This window comes from Opisthocomus hoazin, chromosome 1 (genome assembly GCF_030867145.1).
Source record: "Opisthocomus hoazin isolate bOpiHoa1 chromosome 1, bOpiHoa1.hap1, whole genome shotgun sequence".
NCBI classification, from domain to species: Eukaryota; Metazoa; Chordata; class Aves; order Opisthocomiformes; family Opisthocomidae; genus Opisthocomus; species Opisthocomus hoazin.
The window spans coordinates 115,019,738-115,033,826 of record NC_134414.1 but is presented as its reverse complement, the minus strand read 5'-3'; the positions used below and the strand labels follow the sequence as shown (position 1 = coordinate 115,033,826).

At 38.2% G+C, this 14,089-nt stretch overlaps 1 protein-coding gene across 7 annotated transcripts in view; it reads left to right on the top strand.

Moving 5' to 3' along the window:
- The window catches only part of CHODL (chondrolectin), a 30,004-nt gene extending 16,071 nt beyond the window's left edge, over positions 1–13,933 (top strand). The window contains exons 2-8 of one of the 7 annotated variants that reach the window (XM_075433519.1): positions 2,955–3,267; positions 4,019–4,176; positions 7,266–7,313; positions 7,701–7,763; positions 9,144–9,246; positions 11,663–11,741; positions 13,405–13,487. In XM_075433519.1, coding sequence (XP_075289634.1) covers positions 2,955–3,267; positions 4,019–4,176; positions 7,266–7,313; positions 7,701–7,763; positions 9,144–9,246; positions 11,663–11,741; positions 13,405–13,407 — 767 coding nt within the window. In that variant the 3' untranslated portion in view covers positions 13,408–13,487. Of the gene's footprint in view, positions 1–2,954; positions 3,268–4,018; positions 4,177–7,265; positions 7,314–7,700; positions 7,764–9,143; positions 9,247–11,458; positions 11,611–11,662; positions 11,742–13,404 lie in introns of those variants that run through there. The other 6 variants (XM_075433510.1, XM_075433502.1, XM_075433552.1 and 3 more) reach the window with 6 other exon arrangements.
- The last annotated feature ends 156 nt before the right edge of the window (positions 13,934–14,089 follow it).

The following is a 14,089-nucleotide window of genomic DNA, read 5'->3' as shown; positions in this document are numbered from 1 at the left end:
CTATATGAGTAAAGGGAAATGACAGGAAAGGAATCAGGACATACACAGCGTTGTCAGGATGTTGTCAGAGAAGTCCAAATAGGTGGTCTCTTCCTGATCTCAGAGCCTGGCTTTTTCCACAGATATCTGTGGCACAAGCTTGTCCTTACATTAGGTTATTGTTATTCCTGTATTATTTAGGCAGATTAATTACGGATAAACAAGTGCCTTTTCAGAAGTCTGTTTGTCAAGCCTAGATAAGAATGAGACCTCAAAGACACTTGTCTTTCTGACAGTCTTCCAGGTGAACTTTACTAGGGTGTCATGAAGAAAAGGTTTTAGAGATTTTTTTTTTTGAGAAGGTTATAAGAATCCTAAAAAAACAATAGAAAACTAAACATAGTTTATCCCTACTGCCTCTATAATTTAGATAACTTTTCACGATAAAAAAGATAAGAAAAAAGATACTTTCAGATTTACCTAAAAGCAGGAGATGATCCTGGTTTTACGTTCCTATGTGCATGCACCTTTGACACAGTCTGCTTATTCTTTGCAAATTCTTGAATTTATGGTCTTCAGTCATCTCTTGTGCTATATGGAATCTGCTATGGGAAGTGTGCTACTCTGTCATTAAATATGAAAACGAAGCAACGCTAGAGCAAGAAGAATTAATTGTATCTTTTATGCTTCTTTGTTCACTTCTATGTTTATTCTTTGTGTATAGAAAAACATTGCCTTAAGAAACTTAAGTATAGCTTAATTTATAGCATGATTGTTGTTGTTTCTAAATGACAAATTAATTTTTTTTTAAGTAATCCAGGATAAAATCTGTTGAAAAGTAAAGGCAGAGTGTTATTTACATGAGCGTCGTGTATCTGGGTTTGCTTAAGAGTAAATATAAGATTTTCAGATACAAAGCTAACGTGGTAAAATACTGTCCTTGCAGAATTTTCCAGTAAAATAGTAAAATTTGTTGATTTCTAAACATTTTAGATAATATCTGGTAATTCTTATTACTTTGATATCCTTCGATTATTCTTATTTAGCAAAATGAACTCTTCTACTTTTATTCTCCAATGATAAATTTCCATAGTGAAAAAAACTTGATCTTTTAAGAGATGGTTAGCTTGTTTACTTCTTCACTATGAGGGTGGCGAGGTGTTGGAACAGGTTGCCCAGAGCAGTTATGAACACCCCCTCCCTGGAATTGTTCAAGGCCAGATTGGATGGGGCTTTGAGCAGCCTGGTCTAGTGGAAGGTGTCCCTGCTCATGGTAGGGGGGATGGAACTAGATGATCTTTAAGGTCCCTTCCAATTCAAACCATTCTATGGTGTGTATATATATACACACATACACACACACATACAAATACATTTAGAACTATTCTGTCCCATAATAAACATACTGGAGTTCAGTTGCAGCTAAGTGAGTTTGTTCATTCCACATCTTGTATATGTTGAATAAACTCCAGAGAATCTCACTACCTGAAGAAGATAATTGCTTTTCCATTTTAAGAAAAAGCCTTGTGTCTTTCGCAGCCAAAGAACTGGAAGGAAAAAAATCATTATTTCGTCGTTTGGCTTTTGATTCTTTCTACAGACATAACTCTGAAGGGCAAGGAAAAACTAGTGTGAGTTGAACAGATATAGTGCTTTCCAAAAGCATCACAGGGCTTCCTTATGGTGTCTGGATAGTATTGTGCTATCTGCTAATATATGGAGTTTCTGTTGGCCGTGTTAAGGGATGTTATGAGTGTGGCCGCCTCCTCCAGCGCCTCCAGTCCCAGGACTCTGTCCTGCCTGGCCACTGGTGCCCACCCTGGTATCCAGGGCCTCTTTCTGATGGAGGTGGCTGCCACTTTTCCCTTTGCTGGTTCAACCAGTAGCAAAGCTGAGCAGGTATCCCAGTGCCACAAAGACAGGACAATGACATGGCCATCACACAGATTTCCCCAGACAAGGTGCTGCCTTCAACAGCACACATTGCAGGACCCACATGAAATGTAAGCATAGGCAGCCAAGTCTCCTCCTCCTTGTTGACTGGTAGAGATACAAGGTCACTGGGAAAGGCACACGTACAGTCCCCATTTTACATGTGACTGGCCCCTTTTATGCTCCTTCTGTCCATGCCCCCTTTGTTCCTCACCATTGCCTAACCCTGCATGCTCCCTTATCAGATTGCATAGTCCCACCAACCCCCCCATCATCCTGGGTCGCCAGGTGTGCATGAAGTTGCAAAGTCCTATTTGCCTGCGGTTTCTCAATAGCCCACCAATTAGTGTGTCTGACAAGGTTTTCTTTCTTGTCTTTTTCTCTATTAAGTTTTCCTGTTGGGTTTGTAGCTCTATATTTTATATATAGCTTCCTCCTTTTCTTGTTATCACTTTTTGCACTGAAAAAGTCACTGACCAGATACCCTTAAAGGAGTAGACACTATCCTTCCACACACCCTTACAGGTTGTATTTAGACACATTATAGCAAAAAGTAGCTATGAGGTCCTTGTAAATACACCCTCTCAAGGTTAGATAGCAGAATCAAGACAATGCTAGCTGCTTCTTGCCACTAAAACTGAGAATTTTAAACATTTTTTTTTTTTTATCAGAGAGCTTCAGTTACCAAACAGAAGTGGAGTTGGTCCATTAATATGAAATAGTTAAGAGAATACCCTCCAAATAGATCCTGGCTTTAACAGAGGGTCCTGGTGGTACAGTCATTAAACTAGTGAACATTCTTCTAGAAGTTAGTGTGAGTTTTCCGTGTCTTGGAGAGTTTCACAGGCCTGGGAAGAAAGCCATGGATTCCCATGAACTGTGTGATATTTGCAATTTAAATTAGAGCTGAGGTTTTCAGAAGTGTCACTGTTTCACTGTGACTTTCATAGCAGGGCACAAAAAAACCCTACTGCTATGCAATTTTTTTTTTCAGTTGTGATATTTGTTAATATACTCTAAACACTCATATTTATATTTTTCAGGTCAAAAGGTGTGCTACGGGGACCTCAAGCATTCATGTTATAAGTTAGCTTATTTCCAGGACTTGTCTAGACGTGTGGGCTTCCAGGAGGCCCGCCAAGCTTGTGAAATTGATGGTGGGGCTTTACTGAGCCTGGAAAGTGAAGCTGAGCAGCAACTAATAGAAAACATGTTGCAAAACCTCACTAAGTCAGCCTCTGGGATTTCTGATGGTGATTTCTGGATTGGGTTGTGGAGAAGTGGTGATGGACTAACCACCTCAAGTGCTTGCCCTGACCTCTACCAGTGGGCTGATGGAAGTATTTCACCATTCAGGTAAGTGTGTAAAACTGCTTACTGAGAAGGTTTCATGGAAAGAAATGGAGATTGAAATGCCTAGCTAGTCTTCTAGAAAGAATCTTGAAGACTTGCTGCCCCATGGAGTTAGTAGCATCCCTCCTTAACTTCTCCAGATAAAGGGGAGCTGGCAACCAGGATTTTGAATTTAAAGCTGTAAAAGGATGATGTAGTGTGGTTTCAGCCTACAGTTTTCTTTGCTCCCATCTTGTGAGTTTGCCTCTGTATGGCTTTTGGAGGTTTTTCTGCCACACATAGAGTCTTTAGGATGTGGTCTGAAAGCAGGCAGACAAATTCTGCAAGACTCTGGGCACCTCGAATCAGAGACCCAGCCACCAAGTAAATTAATGCATGTTACTTAGTGTAATTTGTTCTGTTTTTACCCTGTCTTTTGAAAAGCCTTTAATTGCCTGATTAAGCCAAAGGCCAGAGTAGCAGCAGCTCACAGGACTCAGGATGAAGGGACAGATAGGAGTCAGATAGGAAGGAAAACAGGTAACAGGGTGGTAGGATATTATTTCTGCAGACGGGCTTTGTCTGGTCAGAGGTTTTTTTAAGATCCAAAGATGTGGAGCCCAGGCCCTAAACTCCTTTCACAGAGGAGTTGTGGTAAATGCAGCATATCTTTGAAGGGGATGGGGCCATTAGGGTTAGGTGTAAATTTCTTTCCTTGGCGTCCTGATGAACCTTAACTTCAAAATCTGAAAGTTTGTCTTGTGTGTACCGCTAGAAATTGGTATACAGATGAGCCTTCCTGTGGAAGTGAAGCCTGTGTTGTGATGTATCATCAGCCAACTGCAAACCCTGGTCTGGGAGGGCCATACCTTTATCAATGGAACGATGATAGATGCAACATGAAGCACAATTTTATCTGCAAGTATGGCCCAGGTAGGTGAAACTAGAGTTACATTTCACAGGTGGGACACTTTCTTAGAAAAACAGTCACCTCTTGTTTTGTGAGGGAATCTGCAAATGTCTTGTGGGCTGTGGTACCAATTACTTTGGGGTGTGAGTGTCTGGGCTGACATTAACAGGGGATGTAATATATCAAATCTAGTGTTAATTTAGATAAAACTATCTGTATCCGATAGGAATGTTTTCAAGGTTAGCTTCGCTATCACGCATTTGCAGATTTACCTTGGTTTGACTCATTCACTAGCTATTTTATTCTCCACAGTGTTTTAAGTGGCCATTTAGCGAGTGGATATCTCGCTATCATATGGGATGACCAAGACATCTCCTGGTCCTACTGTAAAAAAATTACAGTCCTTGTAGTTGCAGACCTCTACCATTTTGTACCAACTTACACCTGGTGGCTGTTTCAAAAGGTTTTGGCTTAAAGAATGAAGTCCAGAACAGCGGGAAGAAAATTCTGCATTCATTCATGCATGTGGATTTATAGATATGAAAAGCAGATGCACATTAGGTCAGATAGTGACAGAACAAGCCAGATCTTAGGCAATTTGTTTGTACTTGCAGACATGACATAGGTTCTGTATATGTCAGTAGAGGAAACATAAACTAGAACTTTGTGTAAACAGATAAAGGAGGTGAAAAATAATCTTTGAAGTTGAGCCTGTAACATTTTCTACTCTTGGTGGTACTTAGAGTAAATGAAAACATGTTTTGCAGCAGGATCATGCAAATATTTTCAATATTTAATATCTTAATGGGGACATTAATGGGAATTAATATTTCAAACTAATATTAAATATTTGGAAGGCTTGATATATCCATGTATTTTACCCTCACCCCCCAAACTGTTCCTGCTTCTAACATTATTAGTGACTGTCTTAGGGTGATCGGTTATCATCTTGGTCACACAGGCTGTTCAAGGAACTGCGACGTATACATTTTTATCACTTTTATAACTAATCATAATTATTTTGAAATAAGAGGACACAATAAAAATGTTTTAAGTTGTTAAAATAACATTTTTATGTCCGAAGATGCAGGTTTGATTAAAAGGGCTTAGTTTCATGTATATTTCATATCTTTAAAAACAAACAAATTTAAGTAAAATAATTATTCTTTAATAATGAACTACTTGCCATTCTAGCTGACATGTGATAAAGAATAGTTTTTTCTGTTGCTTTCACCGTCTGAAATAATGCTGGGTATTTTTGATTGGCAGAAAACAAAGTGATAACAGTAACAATGAAAATGAATTTATATTTCTTTCACTATGGCGAAATAGATTACTGGTGTATAATGAGGTATATAATGATGCAAACAATGTATGGGTAGATTATTATTAGGACTGACATTGTTATGCAGCTAAATACAGTACTGCTGAATTGTAGCTATTTACTTTTCAAGCTGTTGGAATTGTGCTCTTTAGCAAAACAGACTATTCTCCAGAAATGTATTTATTTGTCACATGGAGAAGAGTAGATGCATAAACTTTTACAAATAGGTATATGACATTTCTTTCACTGCCTGATGAAAATATAACAGTGTTTGTAAGAAAATTACATTTGCTATCTAAAACCTAGTGAGACTTACAAATGACCTTTCCCCCTACCAAATTACTGTAAGAGCTTCAACATCAGCCATTTGCAATAGAAAATATATCCATTTTACCAGGACAGTTGAAGAGCCACATGCATATTGGATTTTACTTTGTTATCTGAGTACATACTTTTTCAAAACTTTCCTGTCTGTTTTGAGTATATGGTGTGTGATACCAGTCGTGAGCCAAAATGCAGAGCTTGGAGGTGAACGTGATGAAGCTGCATTTGATAGTATCAGCAGCAATTTAAGGGCAGCGCTTGTTAGGCAGTCTTACTCAAGCAGCAACTACATTTCTGGTAGTCACTTTCATTTTTCTAAGCTCTTTTTATGGTACGTCCCTTGACAGCATTTACTGTTGCAATGTTCAGCCTGGCTTTAGATCATATTTATCATTCAGTGATCTTAAATGTAATGGTAGGTTGGTAATTGCAACCACATTTACTTCCTGTCCCACTCCTGTAGGTTGGATTATGCAACTGAATTAAAAACTCATCTCATCTTCTGCTGTCTAGAGCCAGCAACTTAGTTCTTTGTTCTATTTTGATATCTTTCTTTATATATGGCCAAACATAACTGGTTTTCCGTTCTAACAGGCTTTATTGCTGCTTTGATTTCTCCCAGCTTTTTGTGTTTATCAGGACACTAGAAACTGCAGGCTCAAAGCACTATTATGTTAATATAATCTTGTGATAAAGGAAAGGTGTTCAAACAATCATGCAGATTCCACTCCTATGCCCGTCCTTTCAGTATGAGGTAATTATTTCTGTAGTCTGTAAACTCTTGTAACAATAGCCATAAGTAAGCTTGCAATCCACTACAACACAGGTCAAAGCTGTGAATTGGTTCTCCAGTTTCTGATGCACTACAAGAAATATGATACTATCATTCCTCTTTTGGTAATTTCACTTCCTTATGTGATGTAATAGGACCCACTGCCCATGATTTGTATTTCAGGCTGCCTGTTGCAAAACCAAGCCACATGAAGCTGACATCTAACCTCAAAAACTTGTGCTGCTTTGTTTTGCTTCATAGCCAGCATTCTGTAAGCATTAGTCTGAAAATGTGAATAAGATTTAAGTATTAATCAAGAACACTTCCTCTCTGATATTGTTTTAGGATCGTCTGCACAAATGAAACTTTGAATATGTCAGGAGTTTTATTCAGCCCAAGTAATTAAAGGATTCAGTGATTTAGCCCAGTAACCTAGCAGAAGCCACTAAGAATTGGAACTAGAATAAACTATAGCCCTTTTCTAAGGAGCAAAAAAGTATGAATTAGAACTGATTTGACACTGGTTTGCAAATAGTCTTTGGTAAGAAGATTAAATGCTGAAGAATTAAGCAATTCTTGTTTTGGAGCATATATCTATTTCTGTGATACTGCATGGAAAGTAATGAAAACATCTGTTTTATTACACACATTTTTCATTCTTCAATGATTAATTTCAAATATTGATTTAACAGATAATGTCTTAGAAAAAGAATTAGGAGACAGAGTGGAGCCAGATTACGGTAAGAAATTTTGAAACATTAAAATGAATTGCAATAGTAAATATGTAAATACAAGGACATCTTACAAGAACCTCCAAAATTACTCAAGTTTAACAGGAATAGTTTAGAACTGGAACATATGAAAAATGAATCCTATAGAGAGCAATCGCTACAAATATATGGCTATTGTTAAGAATAGCACTGCTTGTAATTCTTGTTCCAGATGTAATCCAAATTTTGCAATAAAATCCTGTTTACGTGTTTATATCCAGCATTTTAATCCTGAACATGTTCTTTTTTCCAGTATAAATTCAGATGTAATCACTATTAATTTATTTAACAACATAATAGCCATATTTTGTACTCACTGTTTTCCTAAAATGTCGGATATTTTTCCAACGGTGCCAGCAGGAAATCCTTATGACACAGGCAAACCAGAAGATCAGTATCATGTTACTGCTACTGAAACAGGTAATGTGTTCATATGAATTCAGTGTTCTGGTAAAAATATTAGCAGTGAACTCAGTTAAATTGTTCTTTAACAATTTCCATTATAATGAGTGGGAGGAAGCAGTCTGTTTCTCCAGGAAGTGCACTGAGACAGTATACTTTTGAATAACATTTCAAGAGTTTTAGTCAGTCCTCTTTGTAACTGTGGAAATTATTTCCGTGTCTCCCCAAACTTTGATCCAAATCTACAGTTTAGCAGTCCTGGAAATCTGCACTGTTGTTTCTGACCCTGGTGAGTCTGTCAAGATGCAAGATTTCACCAGTGTTCACCCAAATGTGGAGTGTCTCCTTCTAGGCTGTGTTAACCAGGGACTTACCTCTCTCCATCTCCTCCTGACCTCTTCTAGATTTAGCAGACTAGCTCCTGGACAGAGTCCTGAGGTTCGTGAAATATTGTAGCATGTCCTTAATTCAAGGAACTGAACATCTCTAAGGAGCAACTCAGGATTTTACAGGATTACACCATGAGGTTATGCTCCATTTCCACACTGGTTGGCTGGATTTGAGCCAGTTTTCTAACTGATGTTCCCAATGTTTGTGACTCCAGAGGAAAGGATATACTCATAAATTGTATTTTGAAACTAATAATGCTATTTATGCAAACCATGAAAGGACTCTCTATCTAAAACTCGTAAACAAACCCAACCTGAACATTCACATTTATTCTTGCTAGTGAAAATATGTTCAAAAGAGGGCAATGGGTAAGACTCCACAATTTGTACGTTATATGTGTACTGTTATAAAACATGGGTGTATAGGTACTGAAAAAGTCAGTCTCTTTCTGGAAGTCGTAGGCCCCATCCTCTACTGTAGGCAGATAACAGAGTCCAGCTTGTACGATTTCCCACTCCTTTTGTCCAGGGACCTGCAGGGAAGCACCTTTAGCTCTCTTGTCATTAGTCAAGGAGAGTATACATTTGTCTTTTAAGGGCAATAGGAAGACAAGAGCATGTTTTTTTCCTCTTGTGGTCCTGCATGAGTGGGAATCCAACATACAAGGGCAGCAGAGTAGACAAGTTATATGGACTGTAGAAATAATAGGCCATGAAATGTACTCTGTTAAAATACTTGAATTTTCAATTACAAAGTTGGAAATCTTGTATTGATGCATGCAGAAAATGTCAGAATTTAAGCCCTTGAGATATGTTTTGCACATTGCAGGAGAAGTACTGTTTTATTCTCAGATATTGCTGAGTTATCTTTTTGGAGCTCTTCCTGTAGAAGGAATTTATAAATGTTCGTGTAAGTTAATGTAATTCTGATATTTTACTCCATATTTTTACTCACATGGTTAAGAGTATTTCAGCATGAGAGACATTAATGACAACTTTTTTCTTATAGGTATAATTCCAAATCTAATTTATGTCATAATACCCACTATACCCCTACTGCTATTGATACTGGTGGCTTTTGGGACTTGCTGTTTCCAGATGCTTCATAAAAGGTAAAATATACTAATCCATAATGGTCTTATGATGCAGAATTCATATTTCCATTGACAAACTATTCGTACTGAAAGGCTGCTTACATCTGTCTCCAAATATGCAAATAAGCATCTTTTCATCCATTAAAATCCAAGCAGTTTACAGCTGTTACAGCTGAACGTTCACCTTTAGGCTTTTCCACAACATGCTGGAAGAGTTCCAGGTCTCTCAAAGTACATCGCCATTGGGACTTCACCTGTTTCTGAAGAAAATATCTTTGCTGACCATTTGATAGGCTGAGCTACTGTCAGCACTTTTACTTCACCTCTTCCATCATGATTACCACCTACACAGCACCTGGACTATGGGAAATAATAGTGGGGTCCTCACTGATACAGGGTGAACTCAACAACTCACCTCACTTTCTGACCAAAAGTGCAGTTTGTTCCAAGGATAAACCTAAGGGGCCAGCAGCTGTTTAATGCTGTTTTAGTGTGCATATCATAGGAGCAACAGATGGGGCACTGGAGCAGACAAATTGAAAACAAATAGCAAACCCATAGTTTGAGCCACACCCCAGTGCAAGTCCTTTGTACATCATGTATCTGGCAAAGAAGACGCATGAAGTAAATAGATATGTGTACATAGAGGTAGTATCAAACAGATGTATGATTATGCAAATAGGAAAAATTTCAGCCTGTGAAACAGGATATGTTTTGATCTGTGCTTTAAAATTCTTTGGACTTTTTATCATTCTCAAAATATGATATACCAAAATGTGACAACATATAATATTTTTTTTCAATCTGAACTAGTCTTTCTGAAACATTCAAAGATACTTTTCATTCTGCAGGTTTTTTTTCAGGAAGTGTTCTCGACTTAATGTAAAAGTTTAAACTGAAATACGTTTTGTGAAGAAACACTATATTGGTGAAATAACAAGAGTAGTAAACAGATTCACAAGCTATTATCCTTCTTGAAGAGCAGGAATACTAGTAAAGAATATGACATCACTGTTTTAGGAAATGAGAAGAAAAAAATCCTCCTTACTTTTAGTCTTTATTTTTTCTTTGTGGTTTTTTTTTTTAACATTTGCTGCAAATAGCAGAAATACATTGTTTCAAGTAAGAAAACACTCCAAATGGCCAGTTTGCTTATATCTGTATGAGTGAGTGTACACTGATGTTTGCAGCATGCCTTAGCGATGGATCTCTTTGAAACAAGTGAACACAAAGAAAATAAGATTATGAGGTCTGCATCATGAAGTACATTGTGTCTTTGTTATGCACTTTCCTGTAAAGAAAAGGAAAATGTGCACTTTCTAATCTGTCTTACGGCAAGCAATTTCAGTGTTGTGAAAGGTTGTATCGAAACCTTAGTACTGGGGCTGTGGAAGGTTGGAAACTCAAAGGAAAGAGAGTAATAAAGGAATCATATGTATAACAATAGCAATTATATACGTAATCTAACTCTGGAACCCTTATTACAATGGACCTGTATTTCTTGGTAAGTATGACGTACATGTTCATAGCTGTTCTGGCAACTCTTTCTCTCCCCAGGAAAGGTTCACCTCTTGAACACTCCTGGGAAAACACTGAGAGATTCATGGCCCGCTGAAATCAATAGAAATAGTAGTGTTGACTTCAGTGAGCTTTGATCAGGCCTTTGATGCTATAGCTGTTCATCCAGAAGTAACTCATCTGAACTTCCAAGACTTAAAAATTGCATGACACAGATATTGGAAATTCAGCTTGGAATTTTGTAATTTTTTTGTTAGATGATTAATTTGGTAGATTAAGTGATACAAAAATCAGGGAGAAGATGAATTTGAATCAAAACAGATGCTTTTTTCACAATGTTCATTTTGGGTTGCACCAAAACTTTTAATTAAAGAATATAAATTTTCTTTAAAATTCATTTAAGTCAAAAGAGGATATTCTGGTGTCACCTAAAATCAAGTATTTGCTTTTTTATCTGTTGAAAAAGAATGTTGTTTTTAAAAAATGTTTCCCCATCTATTTTCAGTTATGTTTCCACATATGACCTACCTTGCATATCATTTCAGTTCATCACAAATACACAGTTCTTGGGTAAAAAGCAAATAAAGAAAAGAAGCAACCACTTGAACTCATCATCTGGACACTGTAGAGCTTTAGGAAAGGGATTCTGTCCTGCTGGGGAAGGAGAGATCCCAAACTTTCCGAATGAACCTGACTTCTCATTCTTTTTTAGGCTTCCACAACATGGTGACCTTTCCTCTGAAAGCCACAATCCATGGCCAACCAGGACATGCCTAGCTTGAAAGGTCATGACTAATTTTGCCTGGCATTGGGCTCTTAAAGGGTAGTAATAAGGCGAAGCAAAATGTCTTCCCTGTAGCTAGTAGAAATGATCAACTCATTCATGCTTAGATGCTCTCCCTTTCATGTCTTCCAGGGAAGCAAGGAGAAACTGCTTCAAAGATCCATCTCCATTATCATCTGAATGCCTTGCAGAAAGTTTAAATTCCAACCTGGTATATTTCTCAGTTTCTATGATTGCATTTGATGGTCAAAACAGCGATATGCTCTAGCTATTTATTGCATCTTCCTTGCTTTTCTTACTAAAACCTATTTCCTGAAGCAGATGTATTGCTGTTGAAAATTAGCGTTGGTTCGCTGAAGATAAGCTTATTTTACACAGCTAAGGTTCTGATCCAAGGTATTTAGGAATTGTTCCTGCTGTGTGGCAAGGACTCTCCATTCAAAGCATTTCATCATTAATTTACAAAATATGCCCGATTTTGCTGTGTTAATCTAGAAAGAAGTAGTGAATCAGTTTCTTAAAGAAAGAAGTGCTGAAACTACTTGATTCATTGCAATTGCTTTGTGTATAGCATTGTGGCCTGATCTAAAGTCCACTGAAACCAATGGGAGTCTTTTCAATTACTCCGATGGGCTCAGGTACATAATGCCTGACTTTGTAGGACTTCAGAGGTAAGTCTGGAGGGACTGAAAGCTACTGTACCATCCAGCTCCCTCAAAGTACATTTTAAATCAACTCAGACTCACTTACATTTACACACCAGGAAAGGAATAAAATTGAATCTATAAGACTGTTGGGATCTTCACTCTCAGGCTTCCAACTTACAGAACTATGTAGGGCTGCTTCTCTTCCTCTGGTTTTTACTTAACTGGAAAAAAACATCAGTGTGAAATATTCTGGCCAGAGACTAAAACATTTTGATTGAAATGCAGCTGCAGTGGTTCATGAAGTGCCTTTTCAGTAGACTGCAGTGCACTGTCATCTGCCATCTAAGTGAGGGAAGGTGCTGTGCTGTGGCAGTTGTAGCAGGGATGCTAGACATGTGGAAAGACGGGCATCAATTTACAGGGTACCTCAGGGCTCCCTGTAAAGACTAAAGTGAACATTTTTGCAGTGTTGCACACCAAGTACTTTTGGAACCAGTTTTATCTTTTTTATTAAAAAAAACCCAAACACAAAAGCTATTATTGACAGTTTTGAATGAAAACTAGGCCTAAGGAAGCTTTCTACCAGTCATTCATTGCTAGGAGTCCGATTCATGTGCCATTACTTCATTAGAAGTTAGGTCAAGCCCTGAAGGGAAGAGGCTTTCTGTCGTACCGGTACACACTGGCACCTGTTCGTGTGCCACGGTCGTGGGGGTGCAGCTCTGGGATGCACGTGGGCAGGTTTGCGGTACCCCCCCAGGGTGGGCGGGCTGTGCCCTAAGTATGTTGGGTGAGGGCTCGGGGGCCTGTGCATTCCCGTCCCCCCTACATCCCCCCAGACAAGGGAAGTGCCCAGCCTCCCACCACCCTGGTCAAACAGCGTCCACGCTCATCTGTGGAAAGACAGTTCTGTATGAGTAGGTGTGGCTGAATGTGAACTGGAAAAAGAAGTAAATATGGGCCAAGTCAGTTCACTTCCTGGGAGGAGCACGGCTAAGCAGGGTGCTCTGGTAACTTTGGTAACAGTTGCTTACCTCGACCCACCTCTGCGGTGCTATGCTTGGCGCAGCATGGGCACAACCCTTTTGTGGATGGGGATCCTATGCTACGAAAGCAACAAAGGTGGCCTTCAAACAGGGAATGAAATACCCAGGTCTGATCACAAACCTGAATCAGGACTGTAAAGGTACACATACACTGAAAACGGTTTATATTTTTATTTTTCAGTAAAGGAAGAACGAAAACCAGTCCAACCCAGTCCACACTATGGATTTCCAAGACGCCTAGGAAGGACAGTAGCATGGAGGTATAATGATTTACTGATTGAAGACAAAGCAAAAATAACATTTTGCAGTCAGGCTGTATTATAATGTTGTCAAAGAACATTAGCTTGGAATGGCTTGAAAATGCAAAGGATCTACAAGAATGAACTGTAAGCTCCCCCTTGAGGCAAATGTTCAGATCATTTTTATATAATGTTTGATTATTAATTCAGTAACTAAATATGTCATGCTAAATAAAGGGTATGTGTTTATTTTGCTAGGAAATGTTAGTTAGCTAGTTGTGAGCAATGAAATGAACGGATCATTTGAAGTTTTTATGGGGAAATATCTACAAAGTATATCAGTTTTAAGATTGTTTGTAGTTAAACAAACCCTCTGTTTCGTTTAGCCTTTCATGCATTGTAATGTAGTTGATGTACTGTAAATGGAACTGACAATTTTACAGTGTAACAATTATTTATCTTTGCATAAATGTTTGATACAAAATATTTGTTTAGTATTTATTTGCACACTGAACACAGTTTTTGATCCTCAGGCACACAAACTGTTTTATTACATGTTAACGTGGTCACTAGCAGAGTTAGCCACCACATTGTGACATCGATTTGATGTGGAAAAATTCAACGATT